We start from the raw sequence: 26,803 nt of genomic DNA, 5'->3' as shown, positions 1-26,803 counted from the left end.
ACTATCTGGTTTTGCGAGGCGTTTAATGGCGACGGCATATATAAATGCTTGAGCACCAACGAGAATCTAATCACGTACCTCCGCAATAAAGTGGTAGCAGAGCAGTTTTTCCCCGACGCTTGTCTATGAAACATTGTTTCTTGGCTTACCGTGTTTTTTTTTGTGGCTGTTCCTGTGAAACCGTTTACCGTTAACATCACTAAAACTCATGGCAAGAACTATGGCACGTACGGCAATAAGTAAATGCCCACATGTAACCGACAGGAGCAGAAAACGCAGAAAAAAGTGAAGAAAAATTTGAAAGAAGTGACAGTGGAAGGGGACCAGCCCACTGAACGAAATTATGAGGAGGCCGGCTAAGACCCGTATTTAAGATCACCGTTATTGATAGGGGGCGCAAGCAAAAAGCCGAAAGATTGTTTTTCGCAAAACAGCATTGTAATGTTACAGCAAGTGCGCGCAACTAACAAGCAGTTAAACAAAAAACAAAGGATTCTGTATATTTATTCTGTTATGAGGAATAAATAATTTGCTCAATAGTTTTTTTCAAATAATTCTAGTCCGCACAGCTCTTAATCGCGCTGCAATGACCCCACAACATCATGAGCTAGGTCAAAAATCTCTGGAAAGTCTCTGAAATAGATTTGTATGCAAGATTTGCTACCAGTGTAAAGTCGTAGGTAAAAGCGTACGGTAACAGGGTACGCAGAAGAAAAAAGTTATTACTGCGTGATCAGGGAATCCATCTGAGAGAAAAGCATGAAACCTGAGGAGAAATGCTCCCTTTGCTGAAACGAATACCGCCTGAATAATGTTCGAGAAAATAGGGCAATAAATTTTTTCGCGCGTAAGCACACTCATCAACATTGGTCCATAATTGTATATATACCGCGGTCACTTTGTTCTATGTTATAGGGTAGAATAGAAAGTAAAATGGGATCAAACTACAGCTGCCTTTTACCAGATCAGAGTTTGTGTAATAAATGAACAGGGAAAATCATGCTGCCTGTCGCCCTAAAATAAAATACAGGAGGAAGGAGTACTAAGCTTCCACCTGATGACAGCGCCACGTAGCGAGAGAGCCCACGAGAGGATGTTGTGACAGCCATTGTGCTACTCTACTGGCGTTGAGAGAAGTTGTCGTGTGCGGTGGTGTCTCGAAGATTGCCAGCGGGGTACAGCAGAAAAGCGAAGACGGTCACTTTGCCTGCATCGCGTGGATTTTGAGGGAGACCGCAATGTCTGGAAAGAATTGCCGCTGTCCATGGGTGCCCGCACGAACTGGATCCTGAGCATGGTCGAATAACAGGTCGAGTGTTGGTCGAAGTCGTAGCGCCATTACTGCTGCGCAGAGGTGTCTTGGCTGCAGCGGATGTGCAGGAGTTTAAGGTGAGGTATTTTTTGTTTCGATCATTCAGTATTTAAACAAAAAGGCGGGTCAGTTGCGCCGGTGATTTGAAAAGAGCGTTGAAATGAGTCGTACGGTATCTCTAAGCGCTGTTCAGAGATCACTCAAATTATTGCTTAGCTGATGTTTGTAAACTTGGAGAACACGCTCAGCGGCGGTCGAAGTGACTGACCTGCAAGTATTTGGATTCTGTGAGCGCATGAGCTGGATCCTGAGCATGTTCGCATAACAGGCGGAGTGTTTGCCGCAGTCATAGCGCCGGTGCTCCAGCTGAGAGGTGTTTTGGCGGGCAAGGATATCCAGGAGTTTGAGTTGCGGCATTGTTTGTTTCGATCATTCAGTATTTAAAGAAAAAAGGTGGGTCAGTTACTCCGCTGATATTAAAAGAGCGTTGAAATGAGTTGTGCGGTTTCTCTAAGCACTGCTCATAAATCACTCAAATAGTTACTTAGGTGCTGCTTGTAAACTTTAATGAATATGCTCAGACGGGGTCGAAGTCACTGTCCTGCAAGTGTTTGGTGCAGTTAATCAAAACCACCTATCGCCTCCTCGAATAAGAGTGAAATAAAGACTGTGCGCTCAGTCTATCAGAGAATAAGATGGTGAGTGGCAGGTCAGAGAGGAAATTGCGGTTGAACAAACGAGGGCTCTGCGTTTACGTTCCATGACATGGGGCAGAGTATTGATAGCGGGGTTTAGAATTAGACGCGCTTTACAGTTGTGGACTTGCGTCTTTTTAACGTTATAAGCTTAACACGTGATGCGGCCGCTAATAATGAATAGCTGAGGATAATGATCACTGATGATGAATAGCTCTGCTTGCTTTGTTGTTAGTGTAATCTATACGGTGATTTGAAGTGACATTAGCTGTAGAGTTTATTTCCAGTTATGTATGCTTGATAGCCATGAATGGATTCGTAACACTTCAATGGAGGGAATCAAATGGGAGTTCGCGGGCGTTATTGCCTTAGTCTTATTTTACTTGCATTACCCTTTTCTTTTCTGGAAGAAGAAGATATTCATTTTAGGTTCTCCTGGAGTATTAGACAGCGATTTGAGGAGGATGCTTGCTTATATTACAAATTTAGCCTGTTAAATACGAATATTAGATGATATGATGTTTCGAAAACCTTTCTTTTAATTTAGAAAATATAATAAGCCAAAGATAGCGCCTTGGAGAACACGATGTGATAAGAACTCGTTTTAGTGTACACCAGCGATTAGTTTCAGGTGGGCTGATGTGATGAATAAATTATTGAGGGTTAGATTGATGGCGTAGACCAGGGTGATTATTAGGACAGTATTTTTTGCGGCACTAAATGCAGTTGGTCTGTCGATGCTGCTGATGAGTCCTAGGCTGTCGAAATAAACGTGGGCGCCTTGCACTACACGAAGCCTCGTAATTGGTAAAGTCGCTTAAGCGCGTAATATCAGTCAGTCAGTCAATCTGTCCGTCGGTCGGTCGGTCCGTTGATCGGTCGGTCTCTTGATCGGTCAACCAACTAGCTAACCAATCTCTCTCCTCTTGCAGAGAAGACAAGACGAAATATGCAACTTGTACCTGCTGCACCGGCTCCGCAGGAGGGTCGCCCTTGCCTTCGAATGCTTTGTGAGCGTCCTTCAAGAGAAAAGGATGTACCGCACTCTTTGCTGCTTTGTTAGAGATGCCCCGCAAGAACCACCGCCTCCATCACTGCCCTTTTCCTGCGGCCCAGTTGTCATGCTGACCGCTTATGAGGACATGCCACTGAGGCATTGCCATTGGATCGAAGCCACATGTGAGCAATGACGAAACTTTGCTTTCTTGAAGCGATGAACTGAGCGATTTTCTGCATTTTTATTGGCCCCATTTGCTGAAGCAGAAATTTAGGAATTTGCAGTGTAGTTAAACACCGATCAGGCACGCTGTTTAAAAATATGTCACACAGGAGTTAGCATGTGTACATAAATCAGAAAGCCTGGGCACGAGCTTTTAGTCGGTGCAGTGGTCGTACAGCGTCTAATTGCATCAAAAGCTTGTATTATAGTAGAATTTTACTTAATATACTTCACTGCGATGCAGACAATGAGTACAATTGCAAAGAAACTAAAAAAGTTGATTGAAATATACGAGGGAGCGATAGTAATTTCTGCGATGTTCTAACCCTTTAATGCCTAATGTCGTGAAATTGCGGCTTAGCGATTGTACGCCGTGCATTAAACTCCTCACGAAACTGCCATACAAATTTCGATTTGAATATTTGCTAATAGTAAGCGCCTTTTGATAAATACCAAAAACAGCCGTTCTAGGATTTCTCGTGTCATTTTCTTCTAACTGCTGCACGAAGATAGGAAGAAATTTATGCGTAAAACAGTTTACATTCCTTGATTCAGTGAAGAGTGCTAAAATCATATGCTCGCAACGCTTATTTTTCGTGAATAACTGATTTTTCGGTCTTTCATGTTGCTTTTCTGCCACATCGTTCAAGAAAATGAATTGATGCACATTCCGCTTGAAGGTTTCAGCGCCTTTCCTGGCACAAGCTGTTCGAAGTGAAGTGGTGTAAAGTACTCGTGTCTGATTCAAAATGTGGTGAGTACTGCTACGCGAAGCAATACTTAGACCGAACGAACAGAAGACGAAAACCTCAATGCGTTGTGTGATGAACCCCCTCTTACCTCCTCAAGTGCATTCCCCAAACGCACGCCACCCTCCCACCATGTACTTCCGTCACACCCTCCCTTTCAACGCTATATCGTTAAGGGACCCTTTGAGTGGCAAACCCGATCGGCGGCGTGTCGAGAAAAGAAGATGGCTAACCTACCGCATTGGTAACGTGTCCTTGTGACGTCATCGTAACCTGCCCGCCTTAGCAGGTGGCAACATGTTCAACGGTTTGTAAGAAAACGGTCCGCCGTGGCCAGTGGCGGTTAAATTATTGATTGGTAGCCAGAGATTTCTCGGGGAAGCAGACTGGGCAAAGAAAGTCACACAGGTGGCTGTGCTTATAACAGCCATCGGCCGGGTAGTGACGCATCACTTAACCGCTGCAAGAGTGTGGCAGGAGTGGTATGGAGATTCCCCGCGAAGGCGGAGCTCAAGCGTCCCTTGTAATTTCTTTCGACATCTCCCTTCGACCTTTGCTCCTCGTATGGATGGACCGATGCATTAAAACGGGAGCTGCTTCTAGGGCTTTTTAGTACTGCAGCAGTGTCGCCCAGTCTCGTTTAGTCTGCTTAGCGCGATATGGCACTCCAACCCTGCCTTACCACAGATGGTGCTGCCGAATTCTCCATTCCCTTAACCCGAAATTGCGCTGCATCGGCTTAACATCCGCGAACGGTGTATAGAATGATAAGCCGTGAGGTGGAACGTTTGACCCGTTACGCAGCGTTCTTCCACAGTAATAAGTAAAATGTAGCGCAGGGGCATAGAGCGGTCTTTGTGGGCACCGCGTATGGGTTCCAAGGAGGCTTTAGCACTGCAGCTCGCTCTGGAGCGGAAGAATAGTCGACTTCAGCAAATACGTGGCTTCCACTATTCCCAGCACCTTCATCGACCTCATTTCCGAGACAGATTGCTTCGTAAACGGCGTTGTGTGCACCAGCAATCACTTCACCCATGACTCGACGGTTGCTTTATAGACTAAATAACGAGGCTTGCAGCGCCAGCTCTAGCGCAGTCCTGTAACATGCCCAGCAAGGACAAGCCGTGATAAATTTTATAATTTTCAGCGAGACAGTAATGACCAAGACGACAGCGAACTATGATGTTGAAAGCTTGTTGAATGGACTAAGGCTTTCCCAAGCTGTTCCTGTGTTCAGTGCAGGGCTTCAGTGCGCATCTTCCTTGCTCTTTTCTGCCGTGAGCAGCTGCTACAGTCACCGCGACTTCGACCAGAATATATATCCATTAAAATATTGCGTGAATGTTCGAAAAAGGGCGATTGTATTTCGATAAACGAAAGCAATTTGTTTTGCGGAACAGCAGCAGGGATCATTTAATTGTGACATCTTTGTGATAACCATGGAATATTTTTGCGCCGCATGTGAACTTTGGTAACTTTATCTACCACGGCTCACCCATGCACGAGTAGATGAGGAACACTACACTATTAAATCGATTAGGTGAGTGAGTGGTGGGGAGGGCACTAAGGCACTATATAATTCCTTCATAAAATACACCACCATATTCATGTCGATGAAGCTATGGTGGATTAAGAATGCACTATACCTCCCTCTATTGAACGAAGCCGAGACTTGTCATTGTCATGAGGCTGCTATACAGGGTGTTTCACCTAAGACCAGATAATTTTTAAAAATCCCCAAGTTGAGTTAGAAGACTGTTTTTTTCGGCGTAGAACTCTCCCCGGCGAAGTAAATAAGAATACAACTAAGGCGTGCTAACTAGCGGGCTGGTTAACTGATATTGAAAGGTTAACATTTTAACTTTTACTTTTCGGCTTTTAACTATTAGCAGGCACGTAGCCCGCCGTAAGTAATATCCATGTCATTTTTTATGATTTTGAAAATGTGGTTACTCTCGGCGCTATGGCCCAACACATATTGGCTGCATCGCGCCAAAATACATAGGCTTTCGAGATGCTTGCAGGCAAAGCAACCTCTCCAGCGCACGTAACCCGTCCAAATAACCAAAATTTCTTGGGCCACAGCAGCAAGGGTTGTCGTGTTTCTGAAATTCTAAAATCTCATATGAATATTACCTACGGTGGGCTACTCGCCAATCTTTAATTAAGAAGCCGAACAGTAATAGTTAAAAATTTAGGTATTCAACGTCAGTTAACCAGCCTGCTATAGTTAGCATGTCTTAGCTGTATTCTAGTGTACTTGACCGCTGACAATGCTATGTTGAAAAAACCTTATTCCTATTCTTAAAACATATGTCGACTCAAATGAAACACCCTGTATATTTCAGTGCTGGAACAGTGACGACGGACATTTATTATTTTGTGGATTATGTGCCTCTTAGATGGTTGCTGAAGTAGGTTTCTTCCAAGTGCGTGACTTGTATGCGAAATACATATTACATTCCTGTCTATTATATGTATTTACAACAGATTTGAAACCTTCGCTTTCATTGCAGATGACTGTACGGCGAGGTTGGGCTCTGGAGAACTGCGAATCACTCCGGCTAGCGAACTGAGGCAAAGCGACGAAGTAAACTCCTAATTGCTACGAACCGTGGCTCCATCAGCTCTTTTGTTACATACATTTTTGCACGTCAGTTTGTTCACGTAATTACCCTTACGGAATCGAGAGACACGATGCACCAAGAAGAGGTGGTTGTGAAAAGTATATGGGTAAAAGACTGAAGATTCATTACTGCATCAGCGTGCAGAGAGGATAGACGGGACATAAGTAGAACACTCGCCGCAGTAAACGTGGTGTAAACTTTGAGCAAAATGATTGAACACCAAGTTTTCACCTTGTTTAACTCAACAAAGGAGCGACCAAGTTGTGCTCTTCTGTACTAATCCCAGCTGAACTTGCTTTGCCCTAAACACTTTGCATTACTTTTTTTTGTTAAAGGGTTTTACTGCTAGCGCTGTTATATTAGTTTTTCTTGCCATGTGTACTTTACGTAGACATGTCACATACTGATGGATTTCAATTTATTGTTTACTTAGTGTCGTTCGTGCAACATGCTCTAGAGTGAATATTTTGTGCGCTTATTTCGTCGCTCAAGTAAGCAAATTTTTCAGCAGCTTTCCCCACTTGCTTGTGCCACTATGCAATATGCACAAAGGTTAAACTGGTTTTAAAAGCTTCGATTGGAAAATGAATAGCACAGCCGCTTTTCAAAAACACACCGTTGAGGACAGCAGTTTTTGCCTCTTTAAAATATTGGAGTGGTTAAGATACAGCTTCAATCCCAATATTGAACAGTGGCTGGCAAATATTGTTTACAGGCTTTCTTGTGTGTGCTCTCTCACTTGCTAGGATTAAGTTGTTTCGCTACCAAATTTTCTGCTGCATGGCAACATGCTCCTATTGGTGTCGCTGTGCGGTTTTTAGATTTTCGCATCAATATCGGCGTAAGGAAACCTGCTCCTGCTGTGTACTGCGAAGATTGGCTATAGCTCTGCGTGGCAGAGTGCTGCAAAGTTCACTTGGAACCCTATTTTCTGGTTTAGCACTGAGCCATTGGAATTTGCCATGCAGGAAATTGCTCTGTGCAAACGTAACTCATATTGTGATTAGTTGTTGGACGTTGCGCTTTTTGCACATCTGATTTCTTCTTTTGATGGTGCTGGGTGTGTATTTTGGTTCGGTAGCCAGCTACGGTGGTTCAGTCGTTGTGGCATTCGCCTCTTCATCCCAAATTTGTGGGGTCAAACCGCGGCTGAGGCAGCCGCATTTTGATTGTGGGGAAATGCCAAAACTATATGTGCCGCGCGATGCCAGTGTACGCTACAATACTTCAGATGGTAGACATTATTCAGAAGCCTTACGAAGTACTACGGCGTCTCTCAGCGTTCATCTTTCGCCTGTGGACATTAAACCCCTAATAAAAGCATCATCTGTATGATACAGCTCGCGCTCGACTTATTTTGTTGCACCGATGAGAATAATCACGCCTGCCTAATTCAGTCCTCTAATGCACGTATCCCCAAATCTACATATCCTCAAACCACGTACTAACCTCTCTTCCGTTAAACCTAACGGTTTTTTTTTAAATGGCTTCGCTCAATATCATTACGTCACAACAAATAAGGCTGTGGAATTTCGGCAGCCGATCTGCAGGAATTTGGAATACTGCAGTCCAGGTAGGGTGTACCACAACGTCTGCAGATGGCTGCTGGTTTCCGCCCATTTTTGCCTGTCTTTTAGATGCATCCGGATACCTTCTAAAGCAAGCACGTTAACATCATATTTCTACGTCCCAATCGAATGCATTGCAGCAATGCCGTATTCCTCTCTTAGGACGTCTTATAGATGCTCAAGAGGACTAACTATAGCACCAGTTTGTCGTGCATCCGGTGAAACAGAGCAGTGACACAGGCGTAGCAGAAAAGAACGGAACACGGCGTTGTGTAGCGTCCTTTCTTCTCTTCTTTGTCTGTGAGCAGTTGCGCTGGTCCGCTATCATTACAGGTGCTCGTAGCCGCACTTAAGTATTAGCTAGGTGCTTTGGCGGCTGTGCCTAGACCTGCAGTCAACCCCTTGTATTTCTCGAGCAACAATCGAATCGTTTCCTTGGCTGCCTTAGCAGCTTGAGAAGCCTCCGCCATATGGCGCTTTTCTTGGCTGGATAGCACGTTGTGTCCCTCGTTGCTTTCCCTGTTTGAGACCCAAAATTTTTCGAATGATCTTGGTTGGTTTCTGGCCGCCTTCTTAACTTGTGCGGTATAATAAAACTACCACTGGCGACACAGGTGAACATTTGTCTCGTTTTTAGCAGCGTACATTGCATGGCCATGGCGGCAGCTCTTATGGTGGCGATAATTTTGATATGCAGATTGAAATGATCGATGGCGATTGCGTCAGTTTTGTCGGTATGAATGAAGCTTTACAGAATGAAGCTTTACATGAGAATCACTTGGTAAGAACGCGCAATGCTTCATGTCGTGCTGTATTATTTCGCTCATAGTCCGAAAAAAATTAATAATTAATACCAGCTTTATTTATTGTTTCACTGTATCAGTCACTCCAGAGGCTTATAACTTTATGTCGTAGTTAGGTAACGATAACAATAAAAGATTTAACAATGGCTTACTTTTCTGTCATGGAGAAAATCTGTATAGTGGTCTTCATTGAAGGTAGAGGTTTACTGCAGACTAAGGTTTTACCGGACTCTAGTTAGCAACGATTAATCATGGCCCGCAGAATATTGTTTTTCTCCGATGAACAATCGCAACAATAAACAAGATAAGGGTATTTACGTTTCAATAATAAATAAACCAGAGGCAAAGGCATCAATATTATTGCGCTTTCAATAAGGCCTTGTGATCAGCTTATTGTTTTAGGTAACAAAAAAGCTTTAGGAAGGGTGATTTTCTATCCGCGGTGGAAGACGACTACCTGTAAAACCAATAGCTTGAGAAGCTGCGGCATTGGACTTGTAGTTTAAAGCATCTAGAGACGAAGCTAATCTGTCTGCACTCACCCTGGGTCATATCCCACTTGAAAATATGATGTCGAAAAGTCTTTTTCCTCTGAATACCTATCCGAGGAAAAATTTAGGAATTCTTTAGAAGGTTTCAGCTTCCTGTTCATCGCGACTTCCATACAGTGTTCCCCTGAGTTTGTTGAGAACGTGAAATAAAGCGTTTCATCTTTAATCAAATATGTTTCTTCTACTCTGAAACCACAGTGTTCGTTATGGAAGTTTCCATCTTTTTACGGTTCTCGAGATCTACAGAATGGTGCTCTGGCCTAGAGGATTTTGCGTCATCATCAACAACAGCCACTTCAATGACCCCGACGACTTGCGGCAGGGCTCCGACTTGGACGTCCAGCGCATGGTGGCACTCTTCAGAATACTGCATTTCAACTGCTGCGTCTTCACCAATTTGACTGCTGAAGTAAGTTCTTTTTCTCTGTGTTCTTCCAATAGGCTGACAATATTCGCCACATTTTGGCTGAGGGAATTCATTGTGAGCATAATTCAAGTAACCAGACATACAGAGAAACGGACCGGCGGTTAGGGAGAGGCAGGGACAGCCGCTTGTGCAATTATTTCCTCTGCTTGGCCAGCTTGCTCTCGTATTTGCATTTACCTTGCTTTGCTGATTTTTGTTTGTTCTAAGCACATTATTATAAATATAACACATTATCAGGGATATTGGAGGTGTTCTCGAGGACTGAAGCATGACCGGCTGCACAAGCCACTTGAACATGTTCCATGACTTGCTTCTTTGTTTGCACACAGCACAACAACAGCAGACATCGTTTAAGGCATCAAAGTGGTGCTGGCTCGAACGGATGCATTGAAGCCCTGACTTGGAACTGTAGAAAAAGGTTTCTCATCGCCATTTCATCTTTGGCTGTCGTACAGGGCACTAACGTCGGCTTGTCTAACATTTCCAGTAACCAGTATACCTTTACTAAATCTCTTATTTTCTGATTCAGCCTTGCTCTACTGCCTCTTCCTTCCTCTTGACAGCTGAGCTGGCTCGTGAGCATATGGATCAGCTTCGTTATAAAGTACCGATACGACTAATTACTTATGAAAAATGCATTGAAGCCCTGACTTGGAACTGTAGAAAAAGGTTTCTCATCGCAACTTCATCTTTGGCTGTCGTACAGGGCACTAACGTCGGCTTGTCTAACATTTGCAGTGGCCAGTATACCTTTACTAAATCTCTTATTTTCTGATTCAGCCTTGCTCTACTGCCTCTTCCCTCCTCTTGACAGCTGAGCTGGCTCGTGAGCATATGAATCAGCTTCGTTATAAAGTACCGATACGACTAATTACTTATGAAAAATGCATTGAAGCCCTGACTTGGAACTGTAGAAAAAGGTTTCTCATCGCCATTTCATCTTTGGCTGTCGTACAGGGCACTAACGTCGGCTTGTCTAACATTTCCAGTGGCCAGTATTCCTTTACTAAATCTCTTATTTTCTGATTCAGCCTTGCTCTACTGCCTCTTCCTTCCTCTTGACAGCTGAGCTGGCTCGTGAGCATATGGATCAGCTTCGTTATAAAGTACCGATACGACTAATAACTTATGAAAAATGCATTGAAGCCCTGACTTGGAACTGTAGAAAAAGGTTTCTCATCGCCACTTCATCTTTGGCTGTCGTACAGGGCACTAACGTCGGCTTGTCTAACATTTCCAGTGGCCAGTATTCCTTTACTAAATCTCTTATTTTCTGATTCAGCCTTGCTCTACTGCCTCTTCCTTCCTCTTGACAGCTGAGCTGGCTCGTGAGCATATGGATCAGCTTCGTTATAAAGTACCGATACGACTAATAACTTATGAAAAATGCATTGAAGCCCTGACTTGGAACTGTAGAAAAAGGTTTCTCATCGCCACTTCATCTTTGGCTGTCGTACAGGGCACTAAGGTCGGCTTGTCTAACATTTCCAGTGGCCAGTATACCTTTACTAAATCTATTTTTTTCTGATTCAGCCTTACTCTACTGCCTCTTCCTTCCTCTTGACAGCTGAGCTGGCTCGTGAGCATATGGATCAGCTTCGTTATAAAGTACCGATACGACTAATTACTTATGAAAAATGCATTGAAGCCCTGACTTGGAACTGTAGAAAAAGGTTTCTCATTGCCATTTCAATTTCGTCTTTGGCTGTCGTACAGGGCACTAAGGTCGGCTTGTCTAACATTTCCAGTGGCCAGTATACCTTTACTAAATCTCTTATTTTCTGATTCAGCCTTACTCTACTGCCTCTTCCTTCCTCTTGACAGCTGAGCTGGATCGTGAGCATATGGATCAGCTTCGTTATAAAGTACCGATACGAATAATTACTTATGAAAAATGCATTGAAGCCCTGACTTGGAACTGTAGAAAAAGGTTTCGCATCGCCATTTCATCTTTGGCTGTCGTACAGGGCACTAAGGTCGGCTTGTCTAACATTTCCAGTGGCCAGTATACCTTTACTAAATCTCTTATTTTCTGATTCAGCCTTATTCTACTGCCTCTTCCTTCCTCTTGTCTTGACAGCTGAGCTGGCTCGTGAGCATATGGATCAGCTTCGTTATAAGGTACCGATACGACTAATTACTTATGAAAAATGCATTGAAGCCCTGACTTGGAACTGTAGAAAAAGGTTTCGCATCGCCATTTCATCTTTGGCTGTCGTACAGGGCACTAAGGTCGGCTTGTCTAACATTTCCTGTGGCCAGTATACCTTTACTAAATCTCTTATTTTCTGATTCAGGCTTACTCTACTGCCTCTTCGTTCCTCTTGACAGCTGAGCTGACTCGTGAGCATTTGGATCAGCTTCGTTATAAAGTACCGACACGGATAATTACTTATGAAAAATGCATTCAAGCCCTGACTTGGAACTGTAGAAAAAGGTTTCGCATCGCCATTTCATCTTTGGCTGTCGTATAGGACACTAAGGTCGGCTTGTCTAACATTTCCAGTGGCGAGTATACCTTTACTAAATCTCTTATTTTCTGATTCAGCCTTACTCTACTGCCTCTTCCTTCCTCTTGACAGCTGAGCTGGCTCGTGAGCATATGGATCAGCTTCGTTATAAAGTACCGATACGACTAATTACTTATGAAAAATGCATTCAAGCCCTGACTTGGAACTGTAGAAAAAGGTTTCGCATCGCCATTTCATCTTTGGCTGTCGTACAGGGCACTAAGGTCGGCTTGTCTAACATTTCCAGTGGATAGTATACCTTTACTAAATCTCTTATTTTCTGATTCAGCCTTACTCTACTGCCTCTTCCTTCCTCTTGACAGCTGAGCTGACTCCTGAGCATTTGGATCAGCTTCGTTATAAAGTACCGACACGGATAATTACCTATGAAAAATGCATTGAATCCCTGACTTGGAACTGTAGAAAAAGATTTCGCATCGCCATTTCATCTTTGGCTGTCGTACAGGGCACTAAGGTCGGCTTGTCTAACATTTTCAGTGGCCAGTATACCTTTACTAAATCTCTTATTTTCTGATTCAGCCTTACTCTACTGCCTCTTCCTTCCTCTTGACAGCTGAGCTGACTCGTGAGCATATGGATCAGCTTCGTTATAAAGTACCGATACGACTAATTACTTATGAAAAATGCATTGAAGCCCTGACTTGGAACTGTAGAAAAAGGTTTCGCATCGCCATTTCATCTTTGGCTGTCGTAGAGGGCACTAAGGTCGGCTTGTCTAACATTTCCAGTGGCCAGTATACCTTTACTAAATCTCTTATTTTCTGATTCAGCCTTACTCTACTGCCTCTTCCTTCCTCTTGACAGCTGAGCTGACTCGTGAGCATATGGATCAGCTTCGTTATAAAGTACCGATACGACTAATTACTTATGAAAAATGCATTGAAGCCCTGACCTGGAACTGTAGAAAAAGGTTTCGCATCGCCATTTTATCTTTGGCTGTCGTACAGAGCACTAAGGTCGGCTTGTCTAACATTTCCTGTGGCCAGTATACCTTTACTAAATCTCTTATTTTCTGATTCGGCCTTACTGTACTGCCTCTTCCTTCCTCTTGACAGCTGAGCTGACTCATGAGCATTTGGATCAGCTTCGTTATAAAGTACCGACACGGATAATTACCTATGAAAAATGCATTGAAGCCCTGACTTGGAACTGTAGAAAAAGGTTTCGCATCGCCATTTCATCTTTGGCTGTCGTACAGGGCACTAAGGTAGGCTTGTCTAACTTTTCCAGTGGCCAGTATACCTTTACTAAATCTCTTATTTTCTGATTCAGCCTTACTCTGCTGCCTCTTCCTTCCTCTTGACAGCTGAGCTGGCTCGTGAGCATATGGATCAGCTTCGTTATAAAGTACCGACACGGATAATTACCTATGAAAAATGCATTGAATCCCTGACTTGGAACTGTAGAAAAAGGTTTCGCATCGCCATTTCATCTTTGGCTGTCGTACAGGGCACTAAGGTCGGCTTGTCTAACATTTCCAGTGGCCAGTATACCTTTACTAAATCTCTTATTTTCTGATTCAGCCTTATTCTACTGCCTCTTCCTTCCTCTTGTCTTGACAGCTGAGCTGGCTCGTGAGCATATGGATCAGCTTCGTTATAAGGTACCGATACGACTAATTACTTATGAAAAATGCATTGAAGCCCTGACTTGGAACTGTAGAAAAAGGTTTCGCATCGCCATTTCATCTTTGGCTGTCGTACAGGGCACTAAGGTCGGCTTGTCTAACATTTCCTGTGGCCAGTATACCTTTACTAAATCTCTTATTTTCTGATTCAGGCTTACTCTACTGCCTCTTCGTTCCTCTTGACAGCTGAGCTGACTCGTGAGCATTTGGATCAGCTTCGTTATAAAGTACCGACACGGATAATTACTTATGAAAAATGCATTCAAGCCCTGACTTGGAACTGTAGAAAAAGGTTTCGCATCGCCATTTCATCTTTGGCTGTCGTATAGGACACTAAGGTCGGCTTGTCTAACATTTCCAGTGGCGAGTATACCTTTACTAAATCTCTTATTTTCTGATTCAGCCTTACTCTACTGCCTCTTCCTTCCTCTTGACAGCTGAGCTGGCTCGTGAGCATATGGATCAGCTTCGTTATAAAGTACCGACACGGATAATTACTTATGAAAAATGCATTCAAGCCCTGACTTGGAACTGTAGAAAAAGGTTTCGCATCGCCATTTCATCTTTGGCTGTCGTACAGGGCACTAAGGTCGGCTTGTCTAACATTTCCAGTGGCCAATATACCTTTACTAAATCTCTTATTTTCTGATTCAGCCTTACTCTACTGCCTCTTCCTTCCTCTTGACAGCTGAGCTGGCTCGTGAGCATATGGATCAGCTTCGTTATAAAGTACCGATACGACTAATTACTTACGAAAAATGCATTGAAGCCCTGACTTGGAACTGTAGAAAAAGGTTTCGCATCGCCATTTCATCTTTGGCTGTCGTACAGGGCACTAAGGTCGGCTTGTCTAACGTTTCCAGTGGCCAGTATACCTTTACTAAATCTTTTATTTTCTGATTCAGCCTTACTCTACTGCCTCTTCCTTCCCCTTGACAGCTGAGCTGACTCGTGAGCATATGGATCAGCTTCGTTATAAAGTACCGACACGGATAATTACTTATGAAAAATGCATTCAAGCCCTGACTTGGAACTGTAGAAAAAGGTTTCTCATCGCCATTTCATGTTTGGCTGTCGTACAGGGCACTAAGGTCGGCTTGTCTAACATTTCCAGTGGCCAGTATACCTTTACTAAATCTCTCATTTTCTGATTCAGCCTTACTCTACTGCCTCTTCCTTCCTCTTGACAGCTGAGCTGACTCGTGAGCATATGGATCAGCTTCGTTATAAAGTACCGATACGACTAATTACTTATGAAAAATGCATTGAAGCCCTGACCTGGAACTGTAGAAAAAGGTTTCGCATCGCCATTTTATCTTTGGCTGTCGTACAGAGCACTAAGGTCGGCTTGTCTAACATTTCCTGTGGCCAGTATACCTTTACTAAATCTCTTATTTTCTGATTCGGCCTTACTGTACTGCCTCTTCCTTCCTCTTGACAGCTGAGCTGACTCATGAGCATTTGGATCAGCTTCGTTATAAAGTACCGACACGGATAATTACCTATGAAAAATGCATTGAAGCCCTGACTTGGAACTGTAGAAAAAGGTTTCGCATCGCCATTTCATCTTTGGCTGTCGTACAGGGCACTAAGGTCGGCTTGTCTAACTTTTCCAGTGGCCAGTATACCTTTACTAAATCTCTTATTTTCTGATTCGGCCTTACTGTACTGCCTCTTCCTTCCTCTTGACAGCTGAGCTGACTCATGAGCATTTGGATCAGCTTCGTTATAAAGTACCGACACGGATAATTACCTATGAAAAATGCATTGAAGCCCTGACTTGGAACTGTAGAAAAAGGTTTCGCATCGCCATTTCATCTTTGGCTGTCGTACAGGGCACTAAGGTCGGCTTGTCTAACTTTTCCAGTGGCCAGTATACCTTTACTAAATCTCTTATTTTCTGATTCAGCCTTACTCTGCTGCCTCTTCCTTCCTCTTGACAGCTGAGCTGGCTCGTGAGCATATGGATCAGCTTCGTTATAAAGTACCGATACGACTAATTACTTATGAAAAATGCATTGAAGCCCTGACTTGGAACTGTAGAAAAAGGTTTCGCATCGCCATTTCATCTTTGGCTGTCGTACAGGGCACTAAGGTCGGCTTGTCTAACGTTTCCAGTGGCCAGTATACCTTTACTAAATCTTTTATTTTCTGATTCAGCCTTACTCTACTGCCTCTTCCTTCCCCTTGACAGCTGAGCTGACTCGTGAGCATATGGATCAGCTTCGTTATAAAGTACCGACACGGATAATTACTTATGAAAAATGCATTCAAGCCCTGACTTGGAACTGTAGAAAAAGGTTTCTCATCGCCATTTCATGTTTGGCTGTCGTACAGGGCACTAAGGTCGGCTTGTCTAACATTTCCAGTGGCCAGTATACCTTTACTAAATCTCTTATTTTCTGATTCAGCCTTACTCTACTGCCTCTTCCTTCCTCTTGACAGCTGAGCTGACTCGTGAGCATATGGATCAGCTTCGTTATAAAGTACCGATACGACTAATTACTTATGAAAAATGCATTGAAGCCCTGACCTGGAACTGTAGAAAAAGGTTTCGCATCGCCATTTTATCTTTGGCTGTCGTACAGAGCACTAAGGTCGGCTTGTCTAACATTTCCTGTGGCCAGTATACCTTTACTAAATCTCTTATTTTCTGATTCGGCCTTACTGTACTGCCTCTTCCTTCCTCTTGACAGCTGAGCTGACTCATGAGCATTTGGATCAGCTTCGTTATAAAGTACCGACACGGATAATTACCTATGAAAAATGCATTGAAGCCCTGACTTGGAACTGTAGAAAAAGGTTTCGCATCGCCATTTCATCTTTGGCTGTCGTACAGGGCACTAAGGTCGGCTTGTCTAACTTTTCCAGTGGCCAGTATACCTTTACTAAATCTCTTATTTTCTGATTCAGCCTTACTCTGCTGCCTCTTCCTTCCTCTTGACAGCTGAGCTGGCTCGTGAGCATATGGATCAGCTTCGTTATAAAGTACCGATACGACTAATTACTTATGAAAAATGCATTGAAGCCCTGACTTGGAACTGTAGAAAAAGGTTTCGCATCGCCATTTCATCTTTGGCTGTCGTACAGGGCACTAAGGTCGGCTTGTCTAACATTTCCAGTGGCCAGTATACCAATACTAAATCTCTTATTTTCTGATTCAGCCTTATTCTACTGCCTCTTCCTTCCTTTTGTCTTGACAGCTGAGCTGGCTCGTGAGCATATGGATCAGCTTCGTTATAAGGTACCGATACGACTAATTACTTATGAAAAATGCATTGAAGCCCTGACTTGGAACTGTAGAAAAAGGTTTCGCATCGCCATTTCATCTTTGGCTGTCGTACAGGGCACTAAGGTCGGCTTGTCTAACATTTCCTGTGGCCAGTATACCTTTACTAAATCTCTTATTTTCTGATTCAGGCTTACTCTACTGCCTCTTCGTTCCTCTTGACAGCTGAGCTGACTCGTGAGCATTTGGATCAGCTTCGTTATAAAGTACCGACACGGATAATTACTTATGAAAAATGCATTCAAGCCCTGACTTGGAACTGTAGAAAAAGGTTTCGCATCGCCATTTCATCTTTGGCTGTCGTATAGGACACTAAGGTCGGCTTGTCTAACATTTCCAGTGGCGAGTATACCTTTACTAAATCTCTTATTTTCTGATTCAGCCTTACTCTACTGCCTCTTCCTTCCTCTTGACAGCTGAGCTGGCTCGTGAGCATATGGATCAGCTTCGTTATAAAGTACCGACACGGATAATTACTTATGAAAAATGCATTCAAGCCCTGACTTCGAACTGCAGAAAAAGGTTTCGCATCGCCATTTCATCTTTGGCTGTCGTACAGGGCACTAAGGTCGGCTTGTCTAACATTTCCAGTGGCCAGTATACCTTTACTAAATCTCTTATTTTCTGATTCAGGCTTACTCTACTGCCTCTTCCTTCCTCTTGACAGCTGAGCTGACTCGTGAGCATATGGATCAGCTTCGTTATAAAGTACCGATACGACTAATTACTTATGAAAAATGCATTGAAGCCCTGACTTGGAACTGTAGAAAAAGGTTTCGCATCGCCATTTCATCTTTGGCTGTCGTACAGGGCACTAAGGTCGGCTTGTCTAACATTTCCAGTGGCCAATATACCTTTACTAAATCTCTTATTTTCTGATTCAGCCTTACTCTACTGCCTCTTCCTTCCTCTTGACAGCTGAGCTGGCTCGTGAGCATATGGATCAGCTTCGTTATAAAGTACCGATACGACTAATTACTTACGAAAAATGCATTGAAGCCCTGACTTGGAACTGTAGAAAAAGGTTTCGCATCGCCATTTCATCTTTGGCTGTCGTACAGGGCACTAAGGTCGGCTTGTCTAACGTTTCCAGTGGCCAGTATACCTTTACTAAATCTTTTATTTTCTGATTCAGCCTTACTCTACTGCCTCTTCCTTCCTCTTGACAGCTGAGCTGGCTCGTGAGCATATGGATCAGCTTCGTTATAAAGTACCGATACGACTAATTACTTATGAAAAATGCATTGAAGCCCTGACTTGGAACTGTAGAAAAAGGTTTCTCATCGCCATTTCATCTTTGGCTGTCGTACAGGGCACTAAGGGCGGCTTCTCTAACATTTCCAGTGGCCAGTATACCTTTACTAAATCTCTTATTTTCTGATTCAGCCGTACTCTACTGCCTCTTCCTTCCTCTTGACAGCTGAGCTGACTCGTGAGCATTTGGATCAGCTTCGTTATAAAGTACCGACACGGATAATTACCTATGAAAAATGCATTGAAGACCTGACTTGGAACTGTAGAAAAAGGTTTCTCATCGCCATTTCATCTTTGGCTGTCGTACAGGGCACTAAGGGCGGCTTCTCTAACATTTCCAGTGGCCAGTATACCTTTACTAAATCTCTTATTTTCTGATTCAGCCGTACTCTACTGCCTCTTCCTTCCTCTTGACAGCTGAGCTGACTCGTGAGCATATGGATCAGCTTCGTTATAAAGTACCGACACGCCTAATTACTTATGAAAGATGCATTGAAGCCCTGACTTGGAACTGTAGAAAAAGGTTTCGCATCGCCATTTCATCTTTGGCTGTCGTACAGGGCACTAAGGTCGGCTTGTCTAACATTTCCAGTGGCCAGTATACCTTTACTAAATCTCTTATTTTCTGATTCAGGCTTACTCTACTGCCTCTTCCTTCCTCTTGACAGCTGAGCTGACTCGTGAGCATATGGATCAGCTTCGTTATAAAGCACCGATACGACTAATTACTTATGAAAAATGCATTGAAGCCCTGACTTGGAACTGTAGAAAAAGGTTTCGCATCGCCATTTCATCTTTGGCTGTCGTACAGGGCACTAAGGTCGGCTTGTCTAACGTTTCCAGTGGCCAGTATACCTTTACTAAATCTTTTATTTTCTGATTCAGCCTTACTCTACTGCCTCTTCCTTCCTCTTGACAGCTGAGCTGGCTCGTGAGCATTTGGATCAGCTTCGTTATAAAGTACCGATACGACTAATTACTTATGAAAAATGCATTGAAGCCCTGACTTGGAACTGTAGAAAAAGGTTTCTCATCGCCATTTCATCTTTGGCTGTCGTACAGGGCACTAAGGGCGGCTTCTCTAACATTTCCAGTGGCCAGTATACCTTTACTAAATCTCTTATTTTCTGATTCAGCCGTACTCTACTGCCTCTTCCTTCCTCTTGACAGCTGAGCTGACTCGTGAGCATATGGATCAGCTTCGTTATAAAGTACCGACACGCCTAATTACTTATGAAAGATGCATTGAAGCCCTGACTTGGAACTGTAGAAAAAGGTTTCTCATCGCCATTACATGTTTGGCTGTCGTAGAGGGCACTAAGGTCGGCTTGTCTAACATTTCCAGTGGCCAGTATACCTTTACTAAATCTCTTATTTTCTGATTCAGCCGTACTCTACTGCCTCTTCCTTCCTCTTGACAGCTGAGCTGACTCGTGAGCATTTGGATCAGCTTCGTTATAAAGTACCGACACGGATAATTACCTATGAAAAATGCATTGAAGACCTGACTTGGAACTGTAGAAAAAGGTTTCTCATCGCCATTTCATCTTTGGCTGTCGTAGAGGGCACTAACGTCGGCTTGTCTAACATTTCCTGTGGCCAGTATACCTTTACTAAATCTCTTATTTTCTGATTCAGGCTTACTCTACTGCCTCTTCGTTCCTCTTGACAGCTGAGCTGACTCGTGAGCATTTGGATCAGCTTCGTTATAAAGTACCGACACGGATAATTACTTATGAAAAATGCATTCAAGCCCTGACTTGGAACTGTAGAAAAAGGTTTCGCATCGCCATTTCATCTTTGGCTGTCGTACAGGGCACTAAGGGCGGCTTCTCTAACATTTCCAGTGGCCAGTATACCTTTACTAAATCTCTTATTTTCTGATTCAGCCGTACTCTACTGCCTCTTCCTTCCTCTTGACAGCTGAGCTGACTCGTGAGCATATGGATCAGCTTCGTTATAAAGTACCGACACGCCTAATTACTTATGAAAGATGCATTGAAGCCCTGACTTGGAACTGTAGAAAAAGGTTTCTCATCGCCATTACATGTTTGGCTGTCGTAGAGGGCACTAAGGTCGGCTTGTCTAACATTTCCAGTGGCCAGTATACCTTTACTAAATCTCTTATTTTCTGATTCAGCCTTACTCTACTGCCTCTTCCTTCCTCTTGACAGCTGAGCTGACTCGTGAGCATTTGGATCAGCTTCGTTATAAAGTACCGACACGGATAATTACCAATGAAAAATGCATTGAAGACCTGACTTGGAACTGTAGAAAAAGGTTTCTCATCGCCATTTCATCTTTGGCTGTCGTACAGGGCACTAACGTCGGCTTGTCTAACATTTCCAGTGGCAAATACACCTTTCCTAAATCTCTTATTTTCTCATTCAGCCTTACTCTACTGCCTCTTCCTTCCTCTTGACAGCTGACCTGACTCGTGAGCATATGGATCAGCTTCGTTATAAAATACCGACACGCCTAATTACCTATGAAAAATGCATTGAAGCCCTGACTTGGAACTGTAGAAAAAGGTTTCTCATCGCCATTTCATCTTTGGCTGTCGTACAGGGCACTAACGTCGGCTTGTCTAACATTTCCAGTGGCCAGTATACCTTTACTAAATCTCTTATTTTCTGATTCAGCCTTACTCTACTGCCTCTTCCTTCCTCTTGACAGCTGAGCTGACTCGTGAGCATTTGGATCAGCTTCGTTATAAAGTACCGACACGGATAATTACCTATGAAAAATGCATTGAAGACCTGACTTGGAACTGTAGAAAAAGGTTTCTCATCGCCATTACATGTTTGGCTGTCGTACAGGGCACTAAGGTCGGCTTGTCTAACATTTCCAGTGGCCAGTATACCTTTACTAAATCTCTTATTTTCTGATTCAGCCTTACTCTACTGCCTCTTCCTTCCTCTTGACAGCTGAGCTGACTCGTGAGCATATGGATCAGCTTCGTTATAAAGTACCGACACGGATAATTACCTATGAAAAATGCATTGAAGACCTGACTTGGAACTGTAGAAAAAGGTTTCTCATCGCCATTACATGTTTGGCTGTCGTACAGGGCACTAAGGGCGGCTTCTCTAACATTTCCAGTGGCCAGTATACCTTTACTAAATCTCTTATTTTCTGATTCAGCCGTACTCTACTGCCTCTTCCTTCCTCTTGACAGCTGAGCTGACTCGTGAGCATTTGGATCAGCTTCGTTATAAAGTACCGACACGGATAATTACCTATGAAAAATGCATTGAAGACCTGACTTGGAACTGTAGAAAAAGGTTTCTCATCGCCATTTCATCTTTGGCTGTCGTACAGGGCACTAAGGGCGGCTTCTCTAACATTTCCAGTGGCCAGTATACCTTTACTAAATCTCTTATTTTCTGATTCAGCCGTACTCTACTGCCTCTTCCTTCCTCTTGACAGCTGAGCTGACTCGTGAGCATATGGATCAGCTTCGTTATAAAGTACCGACACGCCTAATTACTTATGAAAGATGCATTGAAGCCCTGACTTGGAACTGTAGAAAAAGGTTTCGCATCGCCATTTCATCTTTGGCTGTCGTACAGGGCACTAAGGTCGGCTTGTCTAACATTTCCAGTGGCCAGTATACCTTTACTAAATCTCTTATTTTCTGATTCAGGCTTACTCTACTGCCTCTTCCTTCCTCTTGACAGCTGAGCTGACTCGTGAGCATATGGATCAGCTTCGTTATAAAGTACCGATACGACTAATTACTTATGAAAAATGCATTGAAGCCCTGACTTGGAACTGTAGAAAAAGGTTTCGCATCGCCATTTCATCTTTGGCTGTCGTACAGGGCACTAAGGTCGGCTTGTCTAACGTTTCCAGTGGCCAGTATACCTTTACTAAATCTTTTATTTTCTGATTCAGCCTTACTCTACTGCCTCTTCCTTCCTCTTGACAGCTGAGCTGGCTCGTGAGCATTTGGATCAGCTTCGTTATAAAGTACCGATACGACTAATTACTTATGAAAAATGCATTGAAGCCCTGACTTGGAACTGTAGAAAAAGGTTTCTCATCGCCATTTCATCTTTGGCTGTCGTACAGGGCACTAAGGGCGGCTTCTCTAACATTTCCAGTGGCCAGTATACCTTTACTAAATCTCTTATTTTCTGATTCAGCCGTACTCTACTGCCTCTTCCTTCCTCTTGACAGCTGAGCTGACTCGTGAGCATATGGATCAGCTTCGTTATAAAGTACCGACACGCCTAATTACTTATGAAAGATGCATTGAAGCCCTGACTTGGAACTGTAGAAAAAGGTTTCTCATCGCCATTACATGTTTGGCTGTCGTAGAGGGCACTAAGGTCGGCTTGTCTAACATTTCCAGTGGCCAGTATACCTTTACTAAATCTCTTATTTTCTGATTCAGCCTTACTCTACTGCCTCTTCCTTCCTCTTGACAGCTGAGCTGACTCGTGAGCATATGGATCAGCTTCGTTATAAAGTACCGACACGCCTAATTACTTATGAAAGATGCATTGAAGCCCTGACTTGGAACTGTAGAAAAAGGTTTCTCATCGCCATTACATGTTTGGCTGTCGTAGAGGGCACTAAGGTCGGCTTGTCTAACATTTCCAGTGGCCAGTATACCTTTACTAAATCTCTTATTTTCTGATTCAGCCGTACTCTACTGCCTCTTCCTTCCTCTTGACAGCTGAGCTGACTCGTGAGCATATGGATCAGCTTCGTTATAAAGTACCGACACGCCTAATTACTTATGAAAGATGCATTGAAGCCCTGACTTGGAACTGTAGAAAAAGGTTTCTCATCGCCATTTCATCTTTGGCTGTCGTACAGGGCACTAAGGGCGGCTTGTCTAACATTTCCAGTGGCCAGTATACCTTTACTAAATCTCTTATTTTCTGATTCAGCCGTACTCTACTGCCTCTTCCTTCCTCTTGACAGCTGAGCTGACTCGTGAGCATTTGGATCAGCTTCGTTATAAAGTACCGACACGGATAATTACCTATGAAAAATGCATTGAAGACCTGACTTGGAACTGTAGAAAAAGGTTTCTCATCGCCATTTCATCTTTGGCTGTCGTAGAGGGCACTAAGGTCGGCTTGTCTAACATTTCCAGTGGCCAGTATACCTTTACTAAATCTCTTACTTTCTGATTCAGCCTTACTCTACTGCCTCTTCCTTCCTCTTGACAGCTGAGCTGACTCGTGAGCATTTGGATCAGCTTCGTTATAAAGTACCGACACGGATAATTACCAATGAAAAATGCATTGAAGACCTGACTTGGAACTGTAGAAAAAGGTTTCTCATCGCCATTTCATCTTTGGCTGTCGTACAGGGCACTAACGTCGGCTTGTCTAACATTTCCAGTGGCAAATACACCTTTCCTAAATCTCTTATTTTCTCATTCAGCCTTACTCTACTGCCTCTTCCTTCCTCTTGACAGCTGAGCTGACTCGTGAGCATATGGATCAGCTTCGTTATAAAATACCGACACGCCTAATTACCTATGAAAAATGCATTGAAGCCCTGACTTGGAACTGTAGAAAAAGGTTTCTCATCGCCATTTCATCTTTGGCTGTCGTACAGGGCACTAAGGGCGGCTTGTCTAACATTTCCAGTGGCCAGTATACCTTTACTAAATCTCTTATTTTCTGATTCAGCCTTACTCTACTGCCTCTTCCTTCCTCTTGACAGCTGAGCTGACTCGTGAGCATTTGGATCAGCTTCGTTATAAAGTACCGACACGGATAATTACCTATGAAAAATGCATTGAAGACCTGACTTGGAACTGTAGAAAAAGGTTTCTCATCGCCATTACATGTTTGGCTGTCGTACAGGGCACTAAGGTCGGCTTGTCTAACATTTCCAGTGGCCAGTATACCTTTACTAAATCTCTTATTTTCTGATTCAGCCTTACTCTACTGCCTCTTCCTTCCTCTTGACAGCTGAGCTGACTCGTGAGCATATGGATCAGCTTCTTTATAAAGTACCGACACGGATAATTACCTATGAAAAATGCATTGAAGACCTGACTTGGAACTGTAGAAAAAGGTTTCTCATCGCCATTACATGTTTGGCTGTCGTACAGGGCACTAAGGGCGGCTTGTCTAACATTTCCAGTGGCCAGTATACCTTTACTAAATCTCTTATTTTCTGATTCAGCCTTACTCTACTGCCTCTTCCTTCCTCTTGACAGCTGAGCTGACTCGTGAGCATTTGGATCAGCTTCGTTATAAAGTACCGACACGGATAATTACCTATGAAAAATGCATTGAAGACCTGACTTGGAACTGTAGAAAAAGGTTTCTCATCGCCATTTCATCTTTGGCTGTCGTAGAGGGCACTAAGGTCGGCTTGTCTAACATTTCCAGTGGCCAGTATACCTTTACTAAATCTCTTATTTTCTGATTCAGCCTTACTCTACTGCCTCTTCCTTCCTCTTGACAGCTGAGCTGACTCGTGAGCATTTGGATCAGCTTCGTTATAAAGTACCGACACGGATAATTACCTATGAAAAATGCATTGAAGACCTGACTTGGAACTGTAGAAAAAGGTTTCTCATCGCCATTTCATCTTTGGCTGTCGTAGAGGGCACTAAGGTCGGCTTGTCTAACATTTCCAGTGGCCAGTATACCTTTACTAAATCTCTTATTTTCTGATTCAGCCTTACTCTACTGCCTCTTCCTTCCTCTTGACAGCTGAGCTGACTCGTGAGCATTTGGATCAGCTTCGTTATAAAGTACCGACACGGATAATTACCAATGAAAAATGCATTGAAGACCTGACTTGGAACTGTAGAAAAAGGTTTCTCATCGCCATTTCATCTTTGGCTGTCGTACAGGGCACTAACGTCGGCTTGTCTAACATTTCCAGTGGCAAATACACCTTTCCTAAATCTCTTATTTTCTCATTCAGCCTTACTCTACTGCCTCTTCCTTCCTCTTGACAGCTGAGCTGACTCGTGAGCATATGGATCAGCTTCGTTATAAAGTACCGACACGGATAATTACCTATGAAAAATGCATTGAAGACCTGACTTGGAACTGTAGAAAAAGGTTTCTCATCGCCATTACATGTTTGGCTGTCGTACAGGGCACTAAGGTCGGCTTGTCTAACATTTCCAGTGGCCAGTATACCTTTACTAAATCTCTTATTTTCTGATTCAGCCTTACTCTACTGCCTCTTCCTTCCTCTTGATAGCTGAGCTGACTCGTGAGCATATGGATCAGCTTCGTTATAAAGTACCGACACGGATAATTACCTATGAAAAATGCATTGAAGACCTGACTTGGAACTGTAGAAAAAGGTTTCTCATCGCCATTACATGTTTGGCTGTCGTACAGGGCACTAAGGGCGGCTTGTCTAACATTTCCAGTGGCCAGTATACCTTTACTAAATCTCTTATTTTCTGATTCAGCCTTACTCTACTGCCTCTTCCTTCCTCTTGACAGCTGAGCTGACTCGTGAGCATTTGGATCAGCTTCGTTATAAAGTACCGACACGGATAATTACCTATGAAAAATGCATTGAAGCCCTGACTTGGAACTGTAGAAAAAGGTTTCTCATCGCCATTACATGTTTGGCTGTCGTACAGGGCACTAAGGTCGGCTTGTCTAACATTTCCAGTGGCCAGTATACCTTTACTAAATCTCTTATTTTCTGATTCAGCCTTACTCTACTGCCTCTTCCTTCCTCTTGACAGCTGAGCTGACTCGTGAGCATTTGGATCAGCTTCGTTATAAAGTACCGACACGGATAATTACCTATGAAAAATGCATTGAAGACCTGACTTGGAACTGTAGAAAAAGGTTTCTCATCGCCATTACATGTTTGGCTGTCGTACAGGGCACTAAGGTCGGCTTGTCTAACATTTCCAGTGGCCAGAATACCTTTACTAAATCTCTTATTTTCTGATTCAGCCGTACTCTACTGCCTCTTCCTTCCTCTTGACAGCTGAGCTGACTCGTGAGCATATGGATCAGCTTCGTTATAAAGTACCGACACGCCTAATTACTTATGAAAGATGCATTGAAGCCCTGACTTGGAACTGTAGAAAAAGGTTTCGCATCGCCATTTCATCTTTGGCTGTCGTACAGGGCACTAAGGTCGGCTTGTCTAACATTTCCAGTGGCCAGTATACCTTTACTAAATCTCTTA

The 26,803-nt window shown here is 43.4% G+C and overlaps 1 protein-coding gene across 3 annotated transcripts in view; it reads left to right on the top strand.

Moving 5' to 3' along the window:
- Positions 1-931: 931 nt before the first annotated feature.
- LOC149362803 (caspase-3-like) overlaps positions 932-26,803 on the top strand; it is a 51,461-nt gene continuing 25,589 nt past the window's right edge. The window contains exons 1-4 of one of the 3 annotated variants that reach the window (XM_089573236.1): positions 932-1,389; positions 2,940-3,186; positions 6,492-6,565; positions 9,763-9,933. In XM_089573236.1, coding sequence (XP_089429362.1) covers positions 3,042-3,186; positions 6,492-6,565; positions 9,763-9,933 — 390 coding nt within the window. In that variant the 5' untranslated portion in view covers positions 932-1,389; positions 2,940-3,041. Of the gene's footprint in view, positions 1,390-2,939; positions 3,187-3,906; positions 3,981-6,491; positions 6,566-9,762; positions 9,934-26,803 lie in introns of those variants that run through there. The other 2 variants (XM_089573237.1, XM_089573238.1) reach the window with 2 other exon arrangements.

The sequence above is a fragment of the Amblyomma mixtum genome, chromosome 2, assembly GCF_055824585.1.
Source record: "Amblyomma mixtum isolate Tamu chromosome 2, ASM5582458v1, whole genome shotgun sequence".
NCBI lineage: Eukaryota > Metazoa > Arthropoda > Arachnida > Ixodida > Ixodidae > Amblyomma > Amblyomma mixtum.
This window is presented reverse-complemented; position numbering and strand designations above follow the sequence as displayed.